General features: G+C 30.9%; 1 protein-coding gene across 1 annotated transcript; it reads left to right on the top strand.

Moving 5' to 3' along the window:
* LOC132758148 (uncharacterized) lies at positions 1-25,622 on the top strand. Its single transcript, XM_060749719.1, has 11 exons — positions 1-100; positions 8,336-8,467; positions 11,044-11,168; positions 14,255-14,423; positions 15,176-15,288; positions 18,902-19,040; positions 19,392-19,528; positions 19,836-19,986; positions 20,806-20,921; positions 22,076-22,223; positions 24,224-25,622. The coding sequence occupies exons 1-11, from the start codon at positions 79-81 to the stop codon at positions 24,274-24,276; spliced, it is 1,305 nt and encodes a 434-aa protein (XP_060605702.1). The 5' UTR covers positions 1-78; the 3' UTR covers positions 24,277-25,622.

Raw genomic sequence — 25,622 nt, 5'->3', positions numbered from 1 at the left:
TGAGGACACAATAATTGATTGTAAAAACAAAATTGATGGAAACGTTATTTCATTTCAGATCAAAACAATTCATCCATCATGAACACTACTAGCACAACAGGTACGGGAACTAATCTTACAACTGTTCCTTCTAGTATGTTATCAGTGTCAGTCCTACCAAGTACTACACCTGCCTCCCCTGTGTCGAAAACAGACAAGAAATCATCTTATTTTGTACTGTTTATTGCTTTAGCTTTTGTTGTTTTAATATTTTCTGTGGTAACGCTCTTTTACCTTTTTTTCCTTACAAGATCAAAGAAAAGAAAATCGGAAAACATCATTCGGTCTTGTCGATAACAACTTATAACTTACAAATGAATAAAGTAAACTTATTAGCGGTCAAAAGAGTCTGGTAGTGACGTAAACTTTCCATTTGGATTTATTTTTACCATATTTGAGTGCGTTTATTCGTGATATGTAAAGCATGAAACCGGGATGTCAACACTGAAGAAATATTCGAATAATATTATGTTTAATAATTGTGCGTTTGTTGTTGTTGCTCTAATTGTTATTTTTGTTCCGTTTTACATCGTATATTTACCAGAGACTGCGATTTTGTTGTGCACTTAGCTAGATTAATATTAATCAGGGCAAAGTGTAATATGTGACGTTATGTCCGTGTTTTCAATCAGCATTCATGTAAACTCTTTTAAATAGAAATCTCTTTTTGGAAGATTATTTCGAATCTGGGTACATTCAAGCATAAATAATGGTATGGACCTATTATATTCATTTAAAGTGACAAAAACATACCCAAGTGTAGATGGTGAGTGCATAAGTTTAAGTCAATAACTTTAATTTTTGCCACAATTGTGTTTTGAATTCTAAAGAATTATTATAATAAAAATACTAGTCACCTGTGGATTTTTTATAAATATCGTTCATAATGTATCAGTGTTCCAGTTGTAAAAAGAGTTGGTCTGTTCTTGTATAATGTTTATATTATATATAGTGTTTATATTTTATCCTTAATATTTTTCCATCATTAATTAGCCCTTGAGACTTATGCATTACCTGTTATGGTTTAGACATAATAATTGATGTCACCGTTTATCCACGTGTGATCGTAAGAGGCGACTTAATGGGTTCGAAAAGCTGGAATATATGCATCTCATAGCTCCAACAGGTTCGAAGGCTTTGGCCCATTGTGTTGCTTTCACGTTTTATACAACCGGGGTGAAGCAGAAATCATTTTCCCTGTTTCGGTTTCATATTGACTTATACTGTGTTGGTGATAAATATTATAGATTAAACTTGCCAGCAAAAAAACACTGAGCATATTGTCACTTTTATTTAAATAAACAGTCACATGCATTATTCAAAGTTCAATTTTTAAAAAGAATAACTATAATCTGTACATTATAGATGGAATATAAATATATGTTATCATAGTATTAATAAAAATTTTATGTTTTACTCTGTTGATATGTCGTTAGAAGCAAAAAAGCAAAACAAAAAAAATCGAACACATTAACATATTGTTAGCTTATAGATAACCTATAAGTCCTATACAAAACTAATATGAGGCATTATTGCTAACTGGGGTATCGCCTATGCTAAGAGCTTAGATCTATGTTTGCAACTTTGTCAAGTGGACATAAGTACAAACTATTTAAGTCATGCCCCATTGTAAAAGGTCCCGTTTTTTCATATTAATGTCTTAAAATACTTCTGTTCTGAAAACACAAGTCACAGATTTAGGATATTTGCCATAAAACATGACCTTACAGTCGTCTACAAACATAATTTACTAAAGTATATATTGAACTTTTAATTAATTGCGCCCGGAAATGTACAACTCTGATCATTCTTACCCAGAATTATAAACAAGAAAAATATTACATACATTCGTATGTAATATAGGTACGATTGCATACTACTTTTTGTGAAGACTTTTTATGTTTGCTGCATTGTGTAATGTAAAATGAACAAACATGTCATGAGATATTTTATATCTTTAAACATTTTCATGGAATGTAATTAATGTATCATCATATTAAAGTTGCATGCCTTCAGATGAGAAAAATGATTTCAAGGAAATCAAAATATGAAAAGAAAATTCACGGTCAATTGACTGCTTTGAAGCATAATCACAGAATAAAATTACAGGAAATTATAAACCTTTTTAATACACTAAAGGTAGAATTTCATTGTAAGTCATAGTCACAGATTTGAGATATGATTATTTATTCATATTAACATCATTATTGGTTATATATTGATAAAAAAAAAACCCGAAAGACGCAGTTTATAAATATTTATTACAATAAAATAAGAAAAAGGTATTTTCCATCCTATGCGACGCGCCGAGGTTAGTAGCCTTGGTTCCAGTCTGTCGCTTCTGTTCGGCAAATCGACATCAAAACCAGAGATGTTGTGCGTTAGACGATCGAGTATGAAATAGAGCGTATGTTATAAATAAGCAAAAAAATATCAACGCCTAAAACCCAGGCTACGAGGTTAGCTATATTTATAATTCCCGCGCTAAGTCGCGGTGGTGCTTGGAATAATCACTTGACTCGGTCCTTTCCGTCAGTCTTCGGATAAGGACCTCGAACACAATAGTATGAATACACAGAACGGATGCGGTATTCCGGTCTAACCTACACTAAGAAACTAAACATGTAAACAAATAGTAATTTAATGCTGGGAGTTGTTGACAATTTATTTCAAATATATGTAGTTAAAGTCCACCTAAAATAAGTGAATATTCATAGGTACAAAAGCAAACAATACATTATTTATATATTTTCTAATATGGCTGTAGAAACCGAAAGTACAAAAAACCAACCTGTTGACATTTAGTCGGATTTGTTAAAAATTGAACATCAGTGGGCATATTCAAATTACAAATTGTTGTCAGACATATTTTCAAGCAGAAGAGTACCGGAACAGACATTAGATGTCAAATATATACATTCGTTTTACATTATCTCTGTTTCTGTTTACATCTGTAAACCACGTTGTAGAACTACTTTCAATCCGTATTGTTTCCGAGGTTATTATAGATAATATCCGAGGCAGTTCCGAATGTCACTTGATACTGTAAATGGCAGCCATTTTACGATATGAAAATGCCTGGCCCTCCTCGGACAGTTTATCCTGCCGAAAAGATATGAAAAAATACTTGCAATTCAAATTTTGTTTGCTACATAAAGATTATCGATTTACTTCTCTGCCTGATTGTAATAATATTGATGTGTTTTCATTGGCTTAAACCATCACGTTATCAATACACATAAAGGTGTGAACTAATTTCGTGTTCAATAAAATGATTCCGTTAATAGACATATAACAGTCTTATTTACAAATGAATTGATAAAACAACAATCCCAGAAGCATTTAAGATAATAACAATCATTGGAAAAAAATAAATGCATATAAATTGTAAATTTGTGTATGACAACTCAACCCCTAAACAAAACATAATAGATTCAACCAAAACAAGCGTCTGCTTCTTTACCTAACTATGTAGTTGCATGACCATGATTAGCAATAGCAAACCAAATGTAAGAGCTAAAGCTATTGTAAAAATAATACTATGACCAAAGCAGATTTCGTACAGAAAAAGAATTAAACAGATTGATTAGATACAAATTGATATATGCACATTTAGATTTAAATATATTCTGCCTAGATGTGTAATTGTATATTAGTACAACTCTGTAATTCTAAAATTATATACAATTAATTAATTATACTGATTAATTCCACCAAGAAATATTATATAGTTTTTGATTACTCAACCCAGATTATTTTACAACTTTAAATAATTTTTACAAGAGCTGTACATTACTCTGATTTACTTTACCAGAAATTTATGCCATCTCCTTAAGCCAAGTTCAAGTGTGGCAACTTCAGTTTTCAGTTTTGTTTTGTTTTCTTTTTTTTTTCCTTTTTTTATTTTATTTTCATATGAGTTTGCATATTAAACGACACAAATGCTATACTGGCATGCGAGCAGTTCCCGCAGTTACTTAAACATTATTTTTTATTACTCTAACCAAAAATGATTGTTTCACATCAATATTCGGCTCGTCACATACATAATGGAAATTCCATTATGTTCTTAACATAGAATACATGTAACCCTTAGTTATGAGGCCTTATAAGGGTACTAAAATTATCCATTATTTTATGTGAGGAGAAGTAGTTTCCGTACATAAGATAAAACACATTATAATTATACAATATTGTTATATAAGACCTATTTTTCATTTTATTTTGAGAATATACCATTTTCCCAGAGGTAAATATGTGTCATTCAGGAAATAGAGCGTAAACTTATCGCTATAGTATCTATTACCTCGTACCGTTGCCCAACGCCTTCACACGCAATGGCTTGCTTGTATGCATGATATTTTACTTATTAAAGTCATAAATTTATAAAAGATTGTAATGTAGATTGAAATTCTGATTATTAAGCTTTTCATCACATTGCACACTTATCTGTACACAGGTGGTATAAGTGGAAATCCTTTTAACGGGTCTCATTTGTAAGTATTTTGCGCATGCGCAAAAGGACGAAATCCCCCAATGTTTACAAGGTCACGATTTGACAAAGCACAGCTGAGAGTGATTTAAAATAAAACCTTTTTACACGTTCTGCCAAGCTGACACTGAGATTTTGTCTCGTTCATAAATATGCTTGATTTGATATCAATTTTTAAAGAATGCTAGTAAAATCATGCGTTAAAATGAAAAATACGGTTACTGCTTCTGTACGGTAACTGCTCGCATGCCAATATCACTGTAAATTGTTTTAACTTAGAATAATGGTTATTAGATTTTTTACACAATACTTTGAATTATTGAAAATAATTTTGTGGCATTTTACAAATTTTTGGATACAGAACTTTTTCTTAATTTTCGGGATTATTACCACTTTTAACATAATGTATAACGACATGTTCTTATTTTACTATCAAGTTCTGACAATAGCCGAAAAGCCTGCTGTCGATTTACTGTTTATTTTCTGTTAAGGGAATGCATGGACATTGTTTTAAATGCGACCAGTGTCGGAATGGTAAGACGCGTCACATTAAGTGTCCTATGAATTCCATTACCCTATGAGAAAGTTAAGACATTTTTAGAAAGCGCACATTTTATTTTTCACTAAAAGTTAGGGTTATAAAAGAGATAGATAAGAAGCAGGTATTTACTAATGTTGAAAACAAATGACAAAACTGAACAGACTGAAGAAGACTAAACTTGCATCAAATAAAATAGTGTCGATATATATGTCCCTATCTTACTCTGTGATTGTGAGCCTATATTGAATGTTGTATACTTCATAACTTTTAGACAATTGATTTTAATAATGTTTGGTCCGTTTGCATATTTGTAATCGATTTGTAATCGATGTGAATTTACTACTCCTGATAACTTATTAAAAGTGAAAGTCCTGTGTATATCTGGTTTGCCTTAGGTCATCAGCTGACAATCCAAATTCCCAGGCAGAACCTTCTGCGGTGAGGCACACGTGGTTTGAAGTAAACGACCTTAAAATGTTCCTTCATGTCATTGGTTTGAGTTGTGTGGTCCATTCACTCTAATTTGTGTTAAGAGCACAGCAAAAAATATCAATATTTACATTAAACCTAAAACAATTTCTTCATCCTTTATCTTGAAATAAGTTTTATTTCCTCAAAATTACACTATCGTGATTCCTTTCTTGTAAATGTAGACTAGCATTCTTTTATTGAGAAATTTCAATACCTAGAAATTTATGTTATACATGTTATAGCAAATCTTTTTGTATTTAAATAGTTTTCTCATTCTATACATAATTGGTTGTGTAGACATTCTTAAACCTGCTACTTTTTGCAATATTTCCCAAAGCGCATGAAATGTTACCTTTTTTAAATGTTTAATATATGCACTTTCTATAAAGAAAATCTTTATGGCTTGTGCATTTACACATTTTTCGCAAGTACCTAAACAAAATCTAAAATAATTGAGTCATTGAGCAAATCAATTAAACAAATTTTGCCATAAAGGAAGGTATATAATATATAGATAATTATGCTAATGGCATTTAGTATCACTAATGACAACGAACCATGAACTAATTGTGTTATGGATATTGTTAGTATGCGTGGGATACAGCATCCGATATTACATATCTATACAAAACAGATAATAAATTGTTCAAATAGATCAAATTTTTATCATAGATATGTTCAAACTTAACCAAAAATCCTCACAAAAATGATTTTAGGAACATTCAAATTATATCTGCTTTTGTTATCAATATTTGTTATAATTTTTATGTAAAATATTATTTATGTTCCCACTTTAGTCCACTTTAAGCATTTGATTCTAAATAGATATTGTTAAATATTCTTTTTAAACTGTTTCTTGGGTATAAAATAAACTATTTTTTAAAATTTATTTTATTGAAAAAAATTGACCAAAAGGCTCGAATTAAAAAGCTGATAGTCCTAAATAAAATGAGAATATAAGCTGTTGTAAAAAAATCCGTTGAAATAAGCAGGTCTTATTTTTTGTATAAGGCTACTAACCTGATATCAAAATAATGACATGTATCAGGGAAGTGTTATCGAGCACTTGCTTAAGCATCTGTTATTTTAAGATTTATATTTCAATTCTTTTAATGACTTTTCCTTTCGTTACGAAAGAAGAATCTGTAGTAAAATACACTGTCTTGGTGATTCAATCGACTGCAATTATGTCATACATCAAATTTAGAATATGGACACTATTCAAAATACCTTATTATATTTTCCCATGAAAGAAATGGACTTTTTTTTTTTTTTTTTTTTTTTTTTTTAAAAAACGGAGTGGCCGACACTTTTAAAACATATCATAATTTGCACGTATAATTCATGCAAAACGTTACACTACTTGTAATTGTTTTGAGAGAGAGAAGAAGATATAACACATAGAGCTCTATGTGAGTTATCTAAAAATCCCAAATCAGAGTTTTTAACACGTTATATAGACCACTTTTAAGGGTCCTCACACTAAATTGAAAATCACTGACGGTCGTCTCGCGCATCCTAGCAATTAAGAACTTAGCAGAATTCGATTGATGCAAATGATGAGGTCAGGTGGTGCATCAGGATACTCTGGATGAATTGTGGCTCAGTAACCCGATCGATTTTGAGAAGATTCAAAGTCCGTAGCTCTTTAAACCGCAACGCCAAGGGAACTTATCAGCTAAATTAGGCTCCTCATCTAGAGGTTGATCAATCCCAAATGATGCTCTGACTGCTGAATTTCGTGTATGTTGTCTTTATTTCTATCTGACTGTTTTCGTTTCTTAATAATCGTGCAAATGTTCAAATGAATTTCATGTGAAATAAAATTTGCAAAAATTGTGTCTAAAACAGCTTTCCAGGTGTCGCAGTGAGACACTACCTTTAGGTGTGAGAACCCTTAAGTGCTGGCAGGTATATATTAGTAAAATACACACGCATGTTCACGTTAATGCACAAAACATTGACTTTTAAAAATACTAAGACTAAGCAAATTTGTAAATTGAAACTGATATGCATGCTAACATTGAGTGCAACTTTAAATTATAGGTATAATATGTCTGTTACATTTGTAATGTTTGCCAAGTGCGCATTTCAATAATTTTGTATTATAAGATTAAATAAGGTTATATGATTATCTTTATCATAAACATGTTTTTACCTAGAGTTGCCTTCACATGGAAAGGATCTGATGATGCGTGGAAGCGCCGAGTGTAATCTTATGTAATAAAACCCATGAAAATCAAAATCAAGTAATCAGTTTGCTTGATTTGAAGTTATTTGCTCCTGAAAGTAACCTTAATATAATTGATAAATTAATATTCACTCTGTTGGAAAGAAAACCCCAAAAGAAAGCCAAAGACCCCCTTCACCGCCCATTTATTTCTCATAAATTTGTTAAAATCATGATTACTAATGCAAAATTATCACCGCTTGTTTAAATTTATAAAATTTTAATTAAAGGGCTTAATAGTTTAATACATTATTAGATATCATAAGAACATTATGAACTGTTAAAACAAAAGCCATCAGAGAGTGTCTGTGTATCTTGCTGGTTAAAATTGTTTTCTTGTATAACCACGTTTGTGTTTTTGTTTTTTGTTGTTTTTTTTTTCTTCAGATATTTAATATAAACAACTTCTTTATTCGTAATAAAAATGTAGTATTAAGAAAGCTTGAATGTGCATTACTGTTATATATAAATGTAAAGAAGCCGTTTTAATGCTATTGTTCCATTTAAGTTTTTCCTGACTATTACGATATATATGTTGACAAAATTTTCTTATACGTTTCAGTGAATAAACCGAGTGAAAGTGATGGACCATACTGCGATACATTGTGTATTATTTTGCTCATTTGTATTTTTGGAGGTTTGGGTGGTCTTTTCGGCCTTTGCGTTTTGGTCATTATCATTTTACACTGCTGCGGTAAGTTTTCATCATTTCGTATATTTTAGCTATTAACCTTTTTAGATACAATATAAAGTTAATGGATAAAGCGTTGTCTCTTTAACCAAGAATGGGGGTATATTTCAAATGTCGGCAGATTTCGGTCGGTATGTTTGGGCAATCAGTTCGTCTCTACTCAGTAGATAGAGAGCCTGATTACCCTCATTCGATGATCACTCGTATTAACTATATGTGTTACTTTATTCTACTTTTGTATAGTTTTGTACAATAATAATTGCAAAAGAAAATCATCTTTTACGTTGATTATTTTATTGCTTCTTAACTGATGTGTTATTTGTTTATATTGCGACTATCTTACTTAAAGATTTGGTAGAATATACGGGTTAAATCAGACGCTTGGAGTTCTATTCAACGTTATATCCGTACAAGGAACATGGAATATTTTAATCAGCTAATGAAAATTAAGTCATTTTTGAGTGATGATCTCAGCAAATAAATCAGAGCAAAGATTAATCATATTTCAACTACCAGGTTAATTATGTAATTTTTAAGAAATATAATCAAGTTTGCATTTGATTATATTTATATCCGTCATGTCAATGACTTATCTGCTAAGAAAAAAAAATATTTGAAAAAATACGTCAATTGCACTTTTTATTTGACAAAGTACTGTTATAAGAATGGGATGTACTTGCAAGGATTAAGAATTTTTCTTGGATACAGGTAAATTATTCAAATTAATATGATGAACATGTAAATAACATTATTACTCTTGTTCATCTCTTGATAAAGTGCATTACTTGTAAATTTAGCTTTATCAGTCACCCACATATTTATCAGACACCTCATCAATACATATTGAAATAAAACGGAAATAATGGAATATTTTACCTCTTACTAGACTCAGTTTGAAATGTTAAACTGATAAACTTTGAATCGAATAGAATTTATGGATATTGAAGTCTCTCTTACATAAGTCTTAAAACGTTCTAAATTTCTTTTATAGATATGACCCTAGGGCTATTAATTTGCGAGGCATAAACTCCAGAGGTTCTTGACAGATTTTTGTTTTATTTTAAAATAAGAAGAAAGAAACGCATATCAAAATTGAAAACATGATGCAGAAAATACCAAACAAATGTCTGATATTATGAAATTCATAATTTTCGGCAAAGTTTGAATAAAAGACGCACACTAGTATGGTAATCTCTATCTCACCGATAATTCTAAAATAATTGTGCGATTTATAGTCGGTTACTTGCTGATAGTATTGTAATTACTGGTTAGTTATCAAAGAAGCTGGTAACGTGGACTGACTGCGTTATAATTATATTTACATATTAGCGGTTTAACCAGAACAACACATGAACTGATCTCAAATCAATTTTATTAAAGAAAGATAATAATTATTAGAAAATAGTTCAAACAGAATTTCAATAATGTAATGTCCGTTTGTGTCACAGTTATTCGAAATCCTGATTTTAGTATATATAAACCATTTTGTGAATGTAATAATCTAAAATAGTTTTATCTTTATAAAGCGATAATTTTAAACAGGAAATGAATCTACAAAAACTGGGTGACAAAAATGACCCCGGAAGCTTTTAGATACATGTTAATTTATGCGTAGTTAAAATATATAGTTATTTACCTTTTGTCATAGCACACAGCCATTAGTTCTGTTATCATGTTAGTTTTTTTCTTACTTGTAAATACAACTCACTAATATTTATACTAGAGGGTTCGTTTATTTCAGAAATAATATATACCAATCTGTGATTTTATTGCTCAATATATAATATTGCTCCGATATAAACAAAACAGTGCTAACTATACTTTTAATATCGGACCGCTAATGTCACCATGGATATTACGCTATTTTAAGTTCCACTGACACTTTTAAAATAAAGAAGAAACATATTCATGTTCATTGACGGTGTAATTATATCAGTATGAGTAAGACTATATATGAGTTATTGTTTGGTTTGACATTCGCTTTCTGTAATCCAACCTGGTCCAATATTGAAGAACAATTGTTTGTTGGTAGGGTCCCAAGACGCTGTGTTAAATAATGACGTGAAATGCCTTTTCCATGCAATACAAAATATGTTATTAGTACCATTTATCAAGTTTGGACACATAGAGTATCGATATACAAGAAAACTTAAAGCACCTTTTAAAGATTTCTTCAAAGTTGCCTGCCAATAAAATATATATCTTGACGTCCTCGACTTTGTTATTGGCAATATTAATTTATAGCAATATAGGGAATAATTAAAATTATTTGCCTGATATATTGAAAAATTTATAAGATATTGCAAAACTGGGAGAGTTTATTGTTGAGTTCAGAAGAAAATATTTCTGGTGAAACAACTAAATTATATGATCATTAATAAATTAACTCGTAAATAACAACTAGTCTACCTATTAAAATCAGTCTTTGAACTAAATGTTATTAATGCAAATTTGTTATGTTATTATAAATAAAACAAAACTAAACAACAATGCATTTTATCAGAATATATTTGACAATTCACAAAAGAATGACCTTAAGTCTAAACACAAACAAAACATACTTTTATTCAATATTTCAGTATCAACCAAAATTCAACCAAAATTTACAAAGATTGAACTAGAGGACACAGAAATATATTTAGAATGGACCGACAGCCTAAATTTTTGTTCAAAGATTTTTAGATATAACATCGTTTGCAGCCCGGTAAGTTTGTTATTTTCCGCCGAACTATCGATACGGATATGAAAATAGTCTCCTTCCGTTCGTCTCCTTTACATAAGTTTACCTCGAACATCTTAACTCAAGTATTCTAGGTATATTGCTTCTTCTCCGAATTTTCCTCTTTTATTGTCCAGAACAAAACATCAAAATTTTAGCATAGGATTGGTTTGGAGCCTTAAATGTTAAATACGAGTTATTCCATCTGTATAAATCTATCTAGTCGTTTCTTACTTGTATTACATTTGTATTTCCCTTTGCTAAATGTAATAATGTATTTTTATACGCCCATTTAAAAAAAACTGGTCGTATCATAGTGCCCCCCCCCTGGTCGGCGGGCGGGCAGCTGGGCGGCGGCATCCGATTATTGTCCGGAGCATATTTCTTAAACGCATGGAAGAATTTTAATGAATCTTCATAGAAATGTTCACTACTATAAGAAGCTGTGTACGAGCATAAATCAAGTCTCTAGTTTAAAGGTCAAGATCACACTTAGAGGTCATTAAAAATGCTTGTTCGGTGCAAAACTTCTGTATACATAAAGGAATTCAATATAACTTGACACAAATGTTAACCATTGAGGTCATTGTAAAATGCTTGACACAAAAGTTAACCATTAAGGTCATTGAAAAATGATTGTCCGGAACAAAACTTCTACATGCATGGAGGGATTTCAATATAACTTGGAACAAAATGAACACCATAATGATGCGGAATGCCGCATGCAAAAGTAACGTCCCTGCGGCAAAGGTCAAAGTCACAGATAGGGGTCAAATATCAGAAAAATATGAAAATGTGCATTCGGACCATTTATTAATCATGTATTGAGGTATTAAAACACAAATGATTATTATCATAACTATTGGTGTGAAACATTAATTTAGGTTAATATAATTATGCAAAGTCATTGTCCCTAAATATGATAAATTTAACTCCTTCACACCTAATTGAATTTTAATGAAATTTAATAGAAATGTTCACCATTATAAGAGGTCATTGAAAAATGCTTGTTCGGAGCATGGGGGTGGTATTCATGTAACCTGGCACAAATGTTCACCATTGTAAGGCTTATTGCGCACATATTCCAGGTCCCATGTACCAAAGTCAAGGCCAAAAAGAGATGTCAAAGTTTGTGAACGGTGACCATGTAGTCATCATATTGATGAATTATAACACAAATGATAACTATCATAACTACAAGTGTGACACATGTTATTTTGGTTAATATTTGCAAGGTTATTGTCACTAATGATGATAAAATATCAAGATATTTTACGGATATTGCCCAGAGCATATCTCCTAATTCATATATGCATATCTATAATGCGCATATCTTTGTCAAAAGCTTTTGTGAAGGGCGTAATTTGCGACAATGTTGCACTTGTTTTTTCTGCATTAGTCTAGGATTAGACAAGGTATTTTGTTTTGAAACTTGTCTCCATAAATGGCTGTGTTATAATTGTAATTTATGAATAGATTGCCTTAAACAGCCGTAAAGGTAAACACTTTAGAAAAGATTGCTATAAGTAAACATTGACCTTTATTTTGAAAACCATTCACTGCAATGTTCTATTTTCGATGAACTTGCCTCAGAAAATGCGGAGCAGTTCACCCGTTCAGAAGTGGATCTTTTTAATAGTGACATTTTTATTGTTTCGTGAAAATAAAATATGTATACATTTCAGTTTTCAGTCTATATTTAATTTACTAAAACGTAATGTGATTTCAAACAAATAAGGACACACATAGCCACACTCTGAGGGGGTGGCTATACAAACATGGCCTTGTAATAACTTGATATTTTATAGATCCTTATTTATATATAATTGATGTGTATATTTTTCTTTCACTAGTTTTATTGAAACAAACAACAAAAGTCCATGTATTGTATAAAGCAAATACGAAAAATAGTTTTAATCGGGTTTAAATTTCAAGAGTAACCGTGACTTTATTAGTCCCCTACCGGTTTAACCGGAGGGGACTTTAGGTTTACCCTCCGTCCGTCTGTCCGTCTGTCTGTCTGTCTGTCTGTCCGTCTGTCTGTCAGTCCGTCAGTCCGTCCGTCCACAAAACTGGATCCCGCGATAACGCAAAAAGTACTGAAAATATTTTTATGAAACTTGATATATGGATAGATGGCAGTATGGAGATTATGCACGTCTTTTTTTTTTCTTCCTATGTTGAAAATTCTGGTTGCTATGGCAACAAATAGTCTGAAAATATTGCAAATTTAACACATAAACTGGATCCAGTGATAACTCAAAAAGTACTGAAAATATTTTTATGAAACTTGAAATATGGGTAGATGGCAGTCTGGAGATTATGCACATCTTTTTCTTTTCTTCCTATGTTGAAAATTCTGGTTGCTATGGCAACAAATAGCCTGAATTTCAAGATTTCTGATTTAAATTTTTCAACTTTTTCACTATAAGTTCTTTATTTCTTAAGGTGTTTACTTCAAACTTTAAATATAAGTTTCTGGTCATCAACCACATCATATGTGACAAGGTTTATAACTCTAGCACAAAAAATATCAGTATTACCTCCCTTGAACTTAGATTTTTTAGGGGAAAAAATGTTGTCTTTTTTAAATAACTTCTTTATTTCCTAATGTATCTACTTCAAACTTCATATATATGTTTCTTATTATCACTCGACATTTTTGAGAAGGTTAAATACTCTAGCAAGACTATTTCCAGAATTATGTCCCCCTTGAACTTAGATTTTTTTCGAGAAACTGGTATTTTCACTCCAACTTCTTCATTCCTTATAGGATTTACTTTAAAATCCCACATCGTAATAATATGACAAGGTTGTATAAACATAATTTCCTTACTAAGCATGGAAACTTAACACATTACTGTGATATAGACAAACTTATTTTATTATGTTTTGTGGTTGATATTTTCAAATACAGACTTCATCCTCAAATTCATTATAAATGGCAATACACAGGAGTGTATGACAATTAAAGAACTTTTTGAGGGACCGGTAGGGGACTACTGTATTGCCCGCAATACTATCAAATGCTTGTTTTAAATTATGTGTCTTTCCTGTTTAAAATCTTGCAGACCCAGGGGCAAGTGAAGGATAAAAATTGTCGAGAAGAATTCACAAAGAAAAAAAATTTCACATTGGAAAATCTCGATCCTATGGCTATTTATCAGATAAGTTTATCCCGGAAATTATGCTGTTTGAAGAGTTCAGCAACACAAATATCTGTAATCACACGAAAAGCTGGTACGCTATGACATATATTACATATATTTTCTATATAATTTGTTATTACTAACATGGAGTACAATGCGTGTTTCTGTAAATAATTAAAGATCCTGTAACAGAAATTCTGTATGGTTTTATATAATAAATATGATGCTCAAATTAAGATTTATCAATTTTGTAAAATCCAAAAAGCATTATTGGTAAAGATATTACCTAATTTAACATTTCATGTAAATAAAGGAAGGTAATAAAAATTATTTTCTATAAAATTTAAGTCAATTTTTTCAAAAATAAATGAATGCATATGTTTTAATAATTACATATCATATGTACAAATATTTGCAGTTACATATTTTACATATTTTTCGATGTTTGAAATTTGTTTATATTTTAAGCATAATCATATACATATATATAATTATACTTAAGTGTGGTATGCAACCTCAATTAAAACATACAGGTTCTTTAAGTAAGCAATAAAACAAAGGTGTTTTTTTCGTTTTTGTTTTTGTGCCTATAATCTGATTAAAAAATCAATTCTAATAGTGCATGAATGCCACATTCGTTTCTGGGAAATTAGCAGTTCGATATAGTGAGAGAGTTTCTTATAATTATCAGTTTGCTTATTTATGATTTTCCCGAAACAAGACGTTGATACTTTGATTATCGTTCTATATAATCTTTAACAACTACTGTTTATATTTACTTATTTTATGTTAAAGATTGTAAAACATTTTATAAATATTGCATTATCATTTTATTTCGACAAGGTATGCTGAATGATCAAGGATATACTGCAAATTTAACGGTTATTGAGGTACAATGGACTAAACCTGATTGTATTTCGAACCCGCAGTTGCAATACGAAATCACATGCAATAAGGTAAATCTATTTTACTTGTAGCAGCTCACTATTTCATGTCAATTTTATTTCAACGATGTAAACCATTGCATACATTGTACTATGATTAATTTGTTAGCCTCCCGTACAATTTACATCAAATGAAGGAAAATAACTATATCCCTAGGCAAACAGTAATTGAACTTTCCGTTGATATGTCTGTATAACATTAACTTATTCCGACAAATCAGGTATATCTTGAGTACCTCTGTAATTTAAACTCGTACAAAGTTCAAACCCATTTTTTCAGTAAATTTCCTGTTTAGCGCTCTGAAATTAAGTAAAGTGATGATTTTACGTATACACTTATAGCTTCTGTTTTATTATTAACCAATACATAGCCAGTTTCCTTGAAAATTAATATAAAACCAGTATCCTTTTTTTACCGAGGTCAAACCATTTTGACATAGTTTACTTTTACTTTTAAAGGCCGTCTTAAATCAGTTTGACTTCCTTTAACCTTTACATGAAAGAAGAAATGTCATTGGTTATTTAAAAAAATAAAAGCTGAAATCATTGACTCTCATCAAAAAGTCTGAAATTATGCGGTTCCCTCAGCTTATGATTTTCACTAAATGTGCAATATATTTCAATATATGATAATCAATGTGTTCAATGTTTATAATGTATTGTTGATAGTTTCACATATTTTGCATATTAATTATTTATAAATACAATTTGCCTTCCTATTGCGTAGGTGTTTATGTTCACTTACCGAAACACAGCAGGTTCATTTAGGAGCATAAACCTCTAACAGTATTCCATGTTTAAGATTGAATACTGCATTGAGTAAACCACTGCACAACAAAGTTGTAAGGGGTATACTGGAACCAGCTTGTCCGTCCTGTCGTCCGTCCGTATTTTAAGATTCATTTGACCCTCAGTCTTCATATTTCGTACTTAGATTGGTCATGATTAGTAAATGAACCCTATTGAGATCACCAGGTCAAAGGTCAAGGGTACACGAAAACTAGAAACAAATTGTCCGCTCAATAACTTAAGATTCCTTTGACCCAAGTCTTTTTAATTGACAAGAAGTTAGTCATGATTATTAGATGAACCCTATTGATTTGAGGTCACTTGGTTAAGGTCAAGGTCAAGGTCACAGGGGCCTTGACTTCAAAAAGCGCGCCCGCCCAATAATTTTAGATTCCTTTGACTCTGAATCTTCATATTTAGCATAAAGGTTAGTCATGACCATTAGATGACCCCTGTATATTTTGATGTCACTGGATCAAAGGTCAAGGTCACTGGGGCATTAACTTAAAAAGGCTTGTTCACCCAATAACTAAATATAATATTTCTTTGGTCGCAGTCGTCATATTTTATATATATATAGATTTGTCATGTTAAGTAGATGAGCCCTATTGATTTTCATGTCATTAAGTCAAAGGTCAATGTCATAGAGCCTTGACTAAAGTATTTCTGCCCAATAACTTCAGATTCCATTGATCCACAATCTTCATGTCTTCATATTGAGCATGGATGTCGGTCATGCCAATTTGATGATCCTTATTGATTTTAAGGTCACTTGATCAAGGTCACAGGGACCTTGACTAAAATACTTGTCCGCCTAATAACTTAAGATTCCTTTGACCCATAGACGTCATAATTGGTATATAGATTGGTCATATAAGTAGATTACCTCTATTGATTTTCAGGTCACCAGGTCAAAGTTCAAGGTCACAGGGGCCTTGACTTCAAAAGGTTGTCTGCCAAATAACTGCAAATTCCTTTTGACCCACAGCCTTTTATTTGGCATGGATTTTGATAATCACCATAAGGTGATCCTTTCTTGATTTTGAGGTCACTTTGTAAAAAGTCAAGGAAGGTCACAGGGGCCTTTAGTTCAATTGTAAAAGACCCCTTTGATTTTAAAGAGATTGTGTGAAAGGTCAAGGTCACAGGGGTTTTTACTACAATGAACTTGTCTGCTCAGATGCTAAAGAATGCCTGTCAACAGTGTATTGACATAGACATTTTCTCATTTGAATCATTCATGTTCTCATATATTCATCATAAAACTCCCCCAGGCAAAGTCGCATTAATGAGTGGGGGGGGGTGTTCAAGTCATGCAGTGGGAGTTTCAGTTTTGAGGTCAGTAGGTCAAAGGTAAAGGTCGCTTTTATCTTTGCAACTAAAAACATGTAGAATACATAACTAAGCAATGCACTGGGTTACTTCGTCAGAGTTGGCAGGGAGGTTGTCCTTGAGCTCTAAATGACCAGTTTTGATTGTTCTTTTTGTTTTTGACTTCAGACCCGCAAACGTTTACACAATTTATGTGGTTGGTAAGGTTTAGTCTATATCTAGTTATAACAATTTTTTTTGTTTTTTGAAACCTAGTCCCGTAAACAAATTTAAAAGTTTTACAGTGTTTTATAGTTTTCTTTTCATCATAATAGTCTCCTTTCAATTAAAAATAAGATAAAAGTAGTTTGTTTATGCTATTCTATTCATTATCCTTTTATTAAATTTTTTATGTGATTTTTTATGATGCTGTCAATAGTGCATATTATTTCAAACATTATAAAGCCAAACTTAAGAACAAGTAATCGGGACACCTAAATAAATGTTCTAAAATAGACATCAGTTACAGCATGGATATGCTAATAGTTTATACAAATTCATTTCAGTTCGATTGTGTTGGAAGTTATAAGCGTATTGATATACTCTCGAATCTGTTCCTGGAACCAACCAGTCCTAAGCAATGAATGTAAATTTTCTTGCTCAAGGAAACAACGGCGTTCCCCAGACAGGGTTTGAACCCACGCGGTCAGCAATCATTAGATTACTTGTCCGACGTGTTAACCACTCGGCCACGCCGCCACTCAATATGCTAATAGTTTTAATTTCTATATTTTCAAAATGTTGTCTGTTTCTTAGCTACACAAAATCATTATGTCATTGTTATGCAAGCATTGCAAACCTGTATAGAAATATAAGATAAAACATATGCAATTTAACCAGTTTTTACTTCGACCGTGTATCTCTTTTTAAAGATACTTCTTGTTTACAATAGTTTTATACAAAAATATTTTTACCAATACTGTCATTGTATCGTATTAGAAATACTTGTATGGAGACAAATCGGTATAATTTATGAAAAGATATGAGCCGTGTTTTATGTTATTTGCCGGGGACCCTGCCATTTGCCAGAATATGTCCTTTAAGACTTTCAATTTATTAGATAACCGGTCGAGTTCACAATTACTCTTAGTGAATTTTTTGTCCGATGAATAACTTAAGATTAAGCCAATAGATTTAATGCCCGATCATTAAAAAGACAGTCAAAGGGGAGTAGACAAACTGATGAAAAATATCTGTACTGTTTTATAGACAAATACTATGTCCAGTATCTGACCCTTATTGGTTTTAAGTTATTAGGTCATAGAGCAAGGTCATATGTAAAAGTAGGGAGAAATCCTATCTCCATTCTATATATTTTGATAAAATAGATCTAGTTATGTAAAAAAATTGCTTACTGTCCTTTTGACTCATTTCTTCATATTATCTACTCATTGAAATAAAATATTATCAAATCAAGAAAAACGCTAAAATAAACACTTTCAGTGTACATTAAATTTGTTTTCAGGTAAAGAAAGACAGAACCGACAAAACCATGTATACCATAAAGAATCTTATTGCTTATAAAACGTATAAAATTGAAGTCGTTGCCATAAACAATGGAAAAACAAGTCTTCTCTTTACAGAGGAAATTTCAGCAACGCCTAGTAAGAAATCATTTTGTTTCCGTTTTTGCGTGATTAGCAGCGCCCTTTGTGAGATATATTCAACACTAAAATATTAAATGAAATACGTTCTAAATTCACAAAAAAGTACAGACAATGTTAAAATATTCATTTTGAAATTCTTGGATTATGGAAATTATGACGGATAGGATAGTCTAACTCTCGGAAAAACAATCTGAAACACCAGCTGGTAAATATTCTATGTTTTCAACTCATCGTTGATTATATACAGTGTCCTTAATATTACTGTGAAAAATAAACAAAGTAAATCAATTTTCAGATACATTTCAAATTTTAGAAATAATTATAATTCTCTGGGGATTTCTTTTAAAGTAAAATTGTGCCTGGAAGATGTTTGTTATGGACCAGAAAATACCAATGTAAAATGCAAAATAAGATGGACAGTTTCTCACGAACCCGAGCCGTTAAAAAAATCAGACAAATTCCTTTTCAATGTTATTTGTCGTTTGGTGAGTTTGTTTCTTTCAATTTTTCCTCTTTTTTGTAAAACAAAGTTGTCTTAAAGACAAATGAGATATGTATTTATATAATAGCACTTGCATTTTTAAGAAAAACATATAAAATGAAAACAAACAAGAATTCTATTTTGTCAATTTGATTAATACAGATTTTATTGTATTACTTACGTTAATGGCTTATTAAATAATTGATTAACCGCTCTGTCTCTTTCCTAAAGTTATTATTATTTTATACAGTTGTAGCAACTGTAAAGACAAATGATGCAAATATTGACGACTTTTTGCATGAATATTCCAGAAGGAGGTGCAGGTGCATAAAGAGAAGAAAATCACAGATTCAAGCTATACTATACCGGATCTATATCCCGATCGTTCATATACTGTATATGTTTACGTTATTTACAATTCGATTCAGCTTGAACCACCTTACAAAATTAAACTTGCACCATGTACGTCATCTAAAATTATATTTTACTTGCATTTTTTCCAAGAAAGGACAAACATTCGTTCACGCTTACAAACCTTGTTTGTCCTTTAAGTTTATTCTCGCCTAGAGAGAATTGCTTCTTTCTGTTGTTTTGTTTTGTTAATTGTTTGACTTAATGAATATTACTTAAAGGCTAACATAATTCATTTGGCCTTGGAGTTGCCTGATATCGTTTTACGTAGCTAGATGTGTTTACATTTTCATCCATGAAAGTAAATAATTTACACTTTCTTAATCTTTAATGCTTATTCACATTTTTTGCAAAGTCTATTACGTCATTTCTTTTGATTAACTTGACAATTTTCAGTTAACTGGTGGCGTTTAAATTGCTAAAACATTTTTGATGCTTTCACAGTTTCGGAAAATCTCACGAAAATGTGACCTTGCTGGATAATCAATCATCGATGCAGTTTTTAAGGGCATGACGTCATAGCTTTCTCTGCATTTAAATACAGTTCTGTTTGTCTAGGCAGTTAGTCCACCTAATTTGTTTTCATGGAAAACTTAACCAGTTATTATCTTTTTTGTCTGCGACTGACAGATTATTATTTCCACGAGATTTGTGAAATTAAAGGTGAGACAAAATTAATGACAATTGAGTCTCAGTGCCTAAGATCAAATATCACAGTGAAATTTCGTCTTGACGTGGGATCGAACCAGCGACCACTTGATACATGTAACTGGTCTTACAGGCGTTATCATTTTCCAAGACAGATAATTATATTTCAAGATTCAGTAAAACATTGATTATTAAATAGTATAGCTATTTCTTTATAACCAGATATACCGACTTGGGACTCGGAACCTACGCCAAAGTCAACAGAGATTGAATTAAAATGGAAGAAACCTGAGTATACTGGCGACCAGCCATTAGAATACGAAGTAGTTTGCAATAGGGTAAATGTTCAAATTCATCAATTCATATTTTTGGGTCCCTCTTACAATAGGCAACGACGACATCAATTGATCGGAAAATGATGCAAAGTATAAATATTTTATATGTGCTATGTGAACCGGGCCTTATTTTTATAAATGTTATTTCTAATCTGGTTCCTATTTTATTTTATTCAAAAGTATAGAACAGTGTTATTCGTTGCCTTTCCGATTATTGTAAGTCACTGAAGCATTAAACATTTTTTTCGTTAAACTGAACCTGTTTTTTACTTTTTAATGTTAACATTTAAAGGGTTCGACCATTGACTTTACTTGTCATGATTTATCGGTTTACGCATTTTAAGCGACAACATCAAGAGAACTTTGTCTTAATAATTTTTAATCTAAGAAATGCATGAAATTATATTTAGTATATTTAAAAAGTTAAAGAAATGATACTTTTCTTTTTGATGACATTTTACCGGACGAAGTCATATAAGTTGTAGAAGTATTATCCATGAAAGTTCAAAAGATAATTCTAATAAGATTAGTTAAGTATATATAGAAAGATACAGCTCTTTGAAAATACGAAGGACATGTTTATCATCTAATTGCTTACGCGGTCATTGGTATTTTTAAACAATTTAAATGATATACCCATTGAAAGCATATTGAACTTTTTGACTGAATGCGTTAGTATATTTAAAAATAATTATTTGGGACATATTCGCTACAATATGGTCACAGTTGAAATTACAATCCAGCAATTACAATATCTTAATGTCTTTGTCAAATATATTAAATCTCATCTGCACTCAGACTTGTGTCCCATATAAGGTTGTAATTACACTCATCAGTGTTAATAATTGAGTGAAAATGATGCTTTCAAAAAGAAACAAAATTAACTGACGCAGTCAGTTTGTTTATGTAATGATTATATATACATTTTCTAATGTAATGATTGAATGATTAAATGATGAGGTAGGATGGGACATCGGGTTGATGATTTCTAAACGAGCCAGAAAATGTTGTTTCTTTCTTTTTTCCCGGTCCGTGGCATCCTGAAAAAAGTAAAATTTAATTGATTATACTAGTGTAACAATGATATTTCTACATGTAGCTCAGTGTTAACAACATAAATGATGAGAAAGAAATATATGCTATGTATTTAATTTTAGGAAATGGTTGCGAAAACCCCCGAGACATCATACAAGATAGAAAACTGCAAGCCTCGTCAAAAATATGATATTGAGATATTTACAATCATCAATAAGAAAAATGGGATGAAGAGTCTTCCTTTACAACGGACAATTAGAACACAGCCTGGTAAGTTATCCTGATAATTGATAGTTACTGTGTTGTTCGAAGTATAAATGGTAAATGTACAGACAAATGTCATAATAACTTTACAAATTGCCGTAATTGTTTCAAGCTGATATTATTTCCGCATCAATTATCAATAACCATCTTGACTAACTTTATTTTTGAAATACCATTCGGCATGATCATGACTGGTAACGTTTAATAATATTATTGGTAAAAATAATGTGTCAGATTTTGCTATGAGGTAAATTTAATGTCTTATTCCAAACAACTACCCTTTGAAATAAATGCTCAGTCACAACAAGAACCTATTGAAATACATATCCACACCGCTTTTGAATAACATTCGGATTTTGACCATGACTTTATAATTAAAGCTTTAAATGTGAATACGTTATTATTTTAAATGAACAATATTGTTCTCGCAATCATGATTTGTTTCATCTATTTAATAATATGATTTATGCTCTGTATATTCTTATAGTGTTGATGCTGTTAGTATATTTACGACATCTAGGTTACTGTATTGACAACGCCTCATTACCATTATATACAAATGTATGAACGTATTCATAATAAGTTATAACAATTTTTAAATGTTATATGGCCCGATATGAATAGTGTTTTGTAGAAATAACCCATGCTAACTTTGATAGAAATAAGGGACTAAAAAAGTAGCCATTGAATTCCTATAGCAATCATTGACTTTCCATAGCAACCGATGAGTTCCATAACAGCAGTTTGCTTTATATAACCGCATTGACGTCCATAGCAACCACTGTTTTTTTATAGCAGCCATTGATTATTCCATAGTAAACGATAAATTCCATTGGTTTCCACTTCCATAGCAAATTTTGACCATTTACATAGCAACATTTTTAACAGGATACCTCTTATGTTGATGTTTGTTATAATATTTCAAGGTAGTTGTTACTGTAACATTATGTTCTAATAAAAATGTCGTTGTGTTTTTGTTAATTTTGCATTGTTAATAAAAAATCTTGTTACACATAATAGTTAGTAATACGTATATAACCTTATTATTTAGCTTCAGGCAGTCTAAATACTTAAAAGCCTCAAGCTAATACGACAGTCGTCAGTCCAATAACAAGGCTGTTATGAAACTTTCAATCGTGAATATACTAAATCCTAAATCTAGCCAATTACCGCTTATTGGCAAATCAGATAATGAAAGTACATTTAGTGATGTATATCAAAATACGAGCACTTTCTTAATAAAATACCTGTTGAATAAATCATACTTTGTTGTATTTGACGCATTTAAGTTCAAATATTTCTTAAAAGTGGCTATAAATTGTCAAATCATGACTGTCTGATATAAATAGAATTATTATATCGTTTGTATCTATATTTAAAAAAGATGTTCTTGTCGTGAAAGCCAGCATCTGATGTCTTATCGCTATTAGATTAAACCGAAATTATTATAATAGAGTTCTTTTAAGCTAGATATATCTTTTTAATGACCGTAAGAATTGTAGCACTATATTTGGACAGATTGTGATATCTATATATATTTCGTCGAAAAAAAGCTTTGCACCCTTTACAATTTTATGTTTTTTGTCCAGTTGTAAGACCAGATCTAAGTTATTTGTGATGATAAATAAAGTTCATGTCAGAATATAAAAGAGGTAATTATCAGAGAACTGTATGGCTCTATTAAATCCGTATCTAGACTAGTGTCTGTATACTTAATGTAGGATTAAAATGTCCGTTAGGAAGAATTTCATATCATAATAAAATATAAATACTGATCTTTTTTATTCTTGGAATACGATTAACAATAAATGACATAATTGTTTACTAATTAATATTTTGATACACGAACGTAGAGCAGATGTTATCTTATTTTACCAGTTTATCAGTCCAACTTATTAAGACACCGTATTCTATGTATGCATGTGATAATTGATTTCCAATTTATTTTAAAAATCGAACGTGTATTTTACAAAATTTATTATTCTGATTTGTTGTTTTTTTTCTAGCTCAACATGGGGGCAATCATCATCTACCAAATAATGCAGTAGATGCGGTTTAAGCAAGCCCAAACTAAGGAAACCATTCTCCCAGTGTTTTAAGATTACAGATATCTAACGATAATTAATAATGACTTGCGACAAATGAAATGTAGTTTGTGATTTTAACCTGCAGAATGAAGATGTTTAAACTTATATTTGTTGTTAAACTTATATGTGTCGTTATATTTTTCTGGTCCTTCGGGATCATTGATGCCAGCACTATTAAGTGTTGAGAAATGAGTACCTCCTAAACCGGTGCTAGGGGGCGTGGGGGATGTTGCATATATTAATTATCCCTCATGTACATACTCAATCAAACCGAGTCTGCAATCCTCTTGTAATTTTGTTGTGATTAATAATTCCGAGGGATCACTTTGTTTCCAGATTGTTATTTAGATATTCATTTAATTGATTATTTTCTATTTCTTATTTTTGTATTTTGATATTTTGTTAAAATCACCATGACTGTACACCTTTTTCCTTAATGATGATTAAATCGTAAATCGCAGTCTTAATAAATGCGGTTTACATTTAAATTTTTTATTATTATATTTATTCAAATTTTCGGAAAAAAAATAAATATGTATAAATGTGTTCTGTTTTATTCAGATATACAAAATTATTTCGAGGTGTTAAACAGAGTCGCAAAAAGTTATTGTTGCCTTACGTTATTGACAGAAACATGTTTCGTTAATTGAAATACATATATTTATGAGCAAATTGGAATACTAATTTGAATTGATCTTGGTATTATTAAGGCATTATGGATGTTATGCTAATAAAAGGATGTATCATTTTTTCATAATACGATCATGAGTTTACTAATAAATGTTTTAAAACATATACATGTAGGTGTACACAGTTTTATCATAATAATGAAAATTAGCCGGTTCCAATAATCAGACATGAGAAAAGTATATGACTGGATACTTGAGTGCAGGAATACATACAATTCAATTTGCCTATCATTTGATCAATTTTGCATGGTACAACACATTATTTGTAAAACAGAAGATGGGTAAAGAAGTTAGTTTGCACGAAAAGAATTATCAAAAGGACTTCTTTAGGCAGTACGTAATATATGATGTTGTTATTGAAACTGTTTTTTAAAACATAAATGAATGTCTTGGACTCTTTCTTTCTTTTCTAAGTAAATGTTCTTCTTTTTTGTCCATTCTTTCCATTACTATGACATGTGAGCAGTTGCCATAAGTAACAACATCATTAAATAGTCACTGTTTGTTTTTCTAATATTTACGTATATCGTGTTTATTTATAATTATTTAGAAACCGTAACTTCATCATTTGTGTGATTCAATTTGTATGACGTATGTTATTGTCTTGTAAGTAATACAGAATAAATATT

This window comes from Ruditapes philippinarum, unplaced genomic scaffold (genome assembly GCF_026571515.1).
Source record: "Ruditapes philippinarum isolate M1 unplaced genomic scaffold, ASM2657151v2 ctg303_1_1_1_1, whole genome shotgun sequence".
Lineage (NCBI taxonomy): Eukaryota > Metazoa > Mollusca > Bivalvia > Venerida > Veneridae > Ruditapes > Ruditapes philippinarum.
This window is presented reverse-complemented; position numbering and strand designations above follow the sequence as displayed.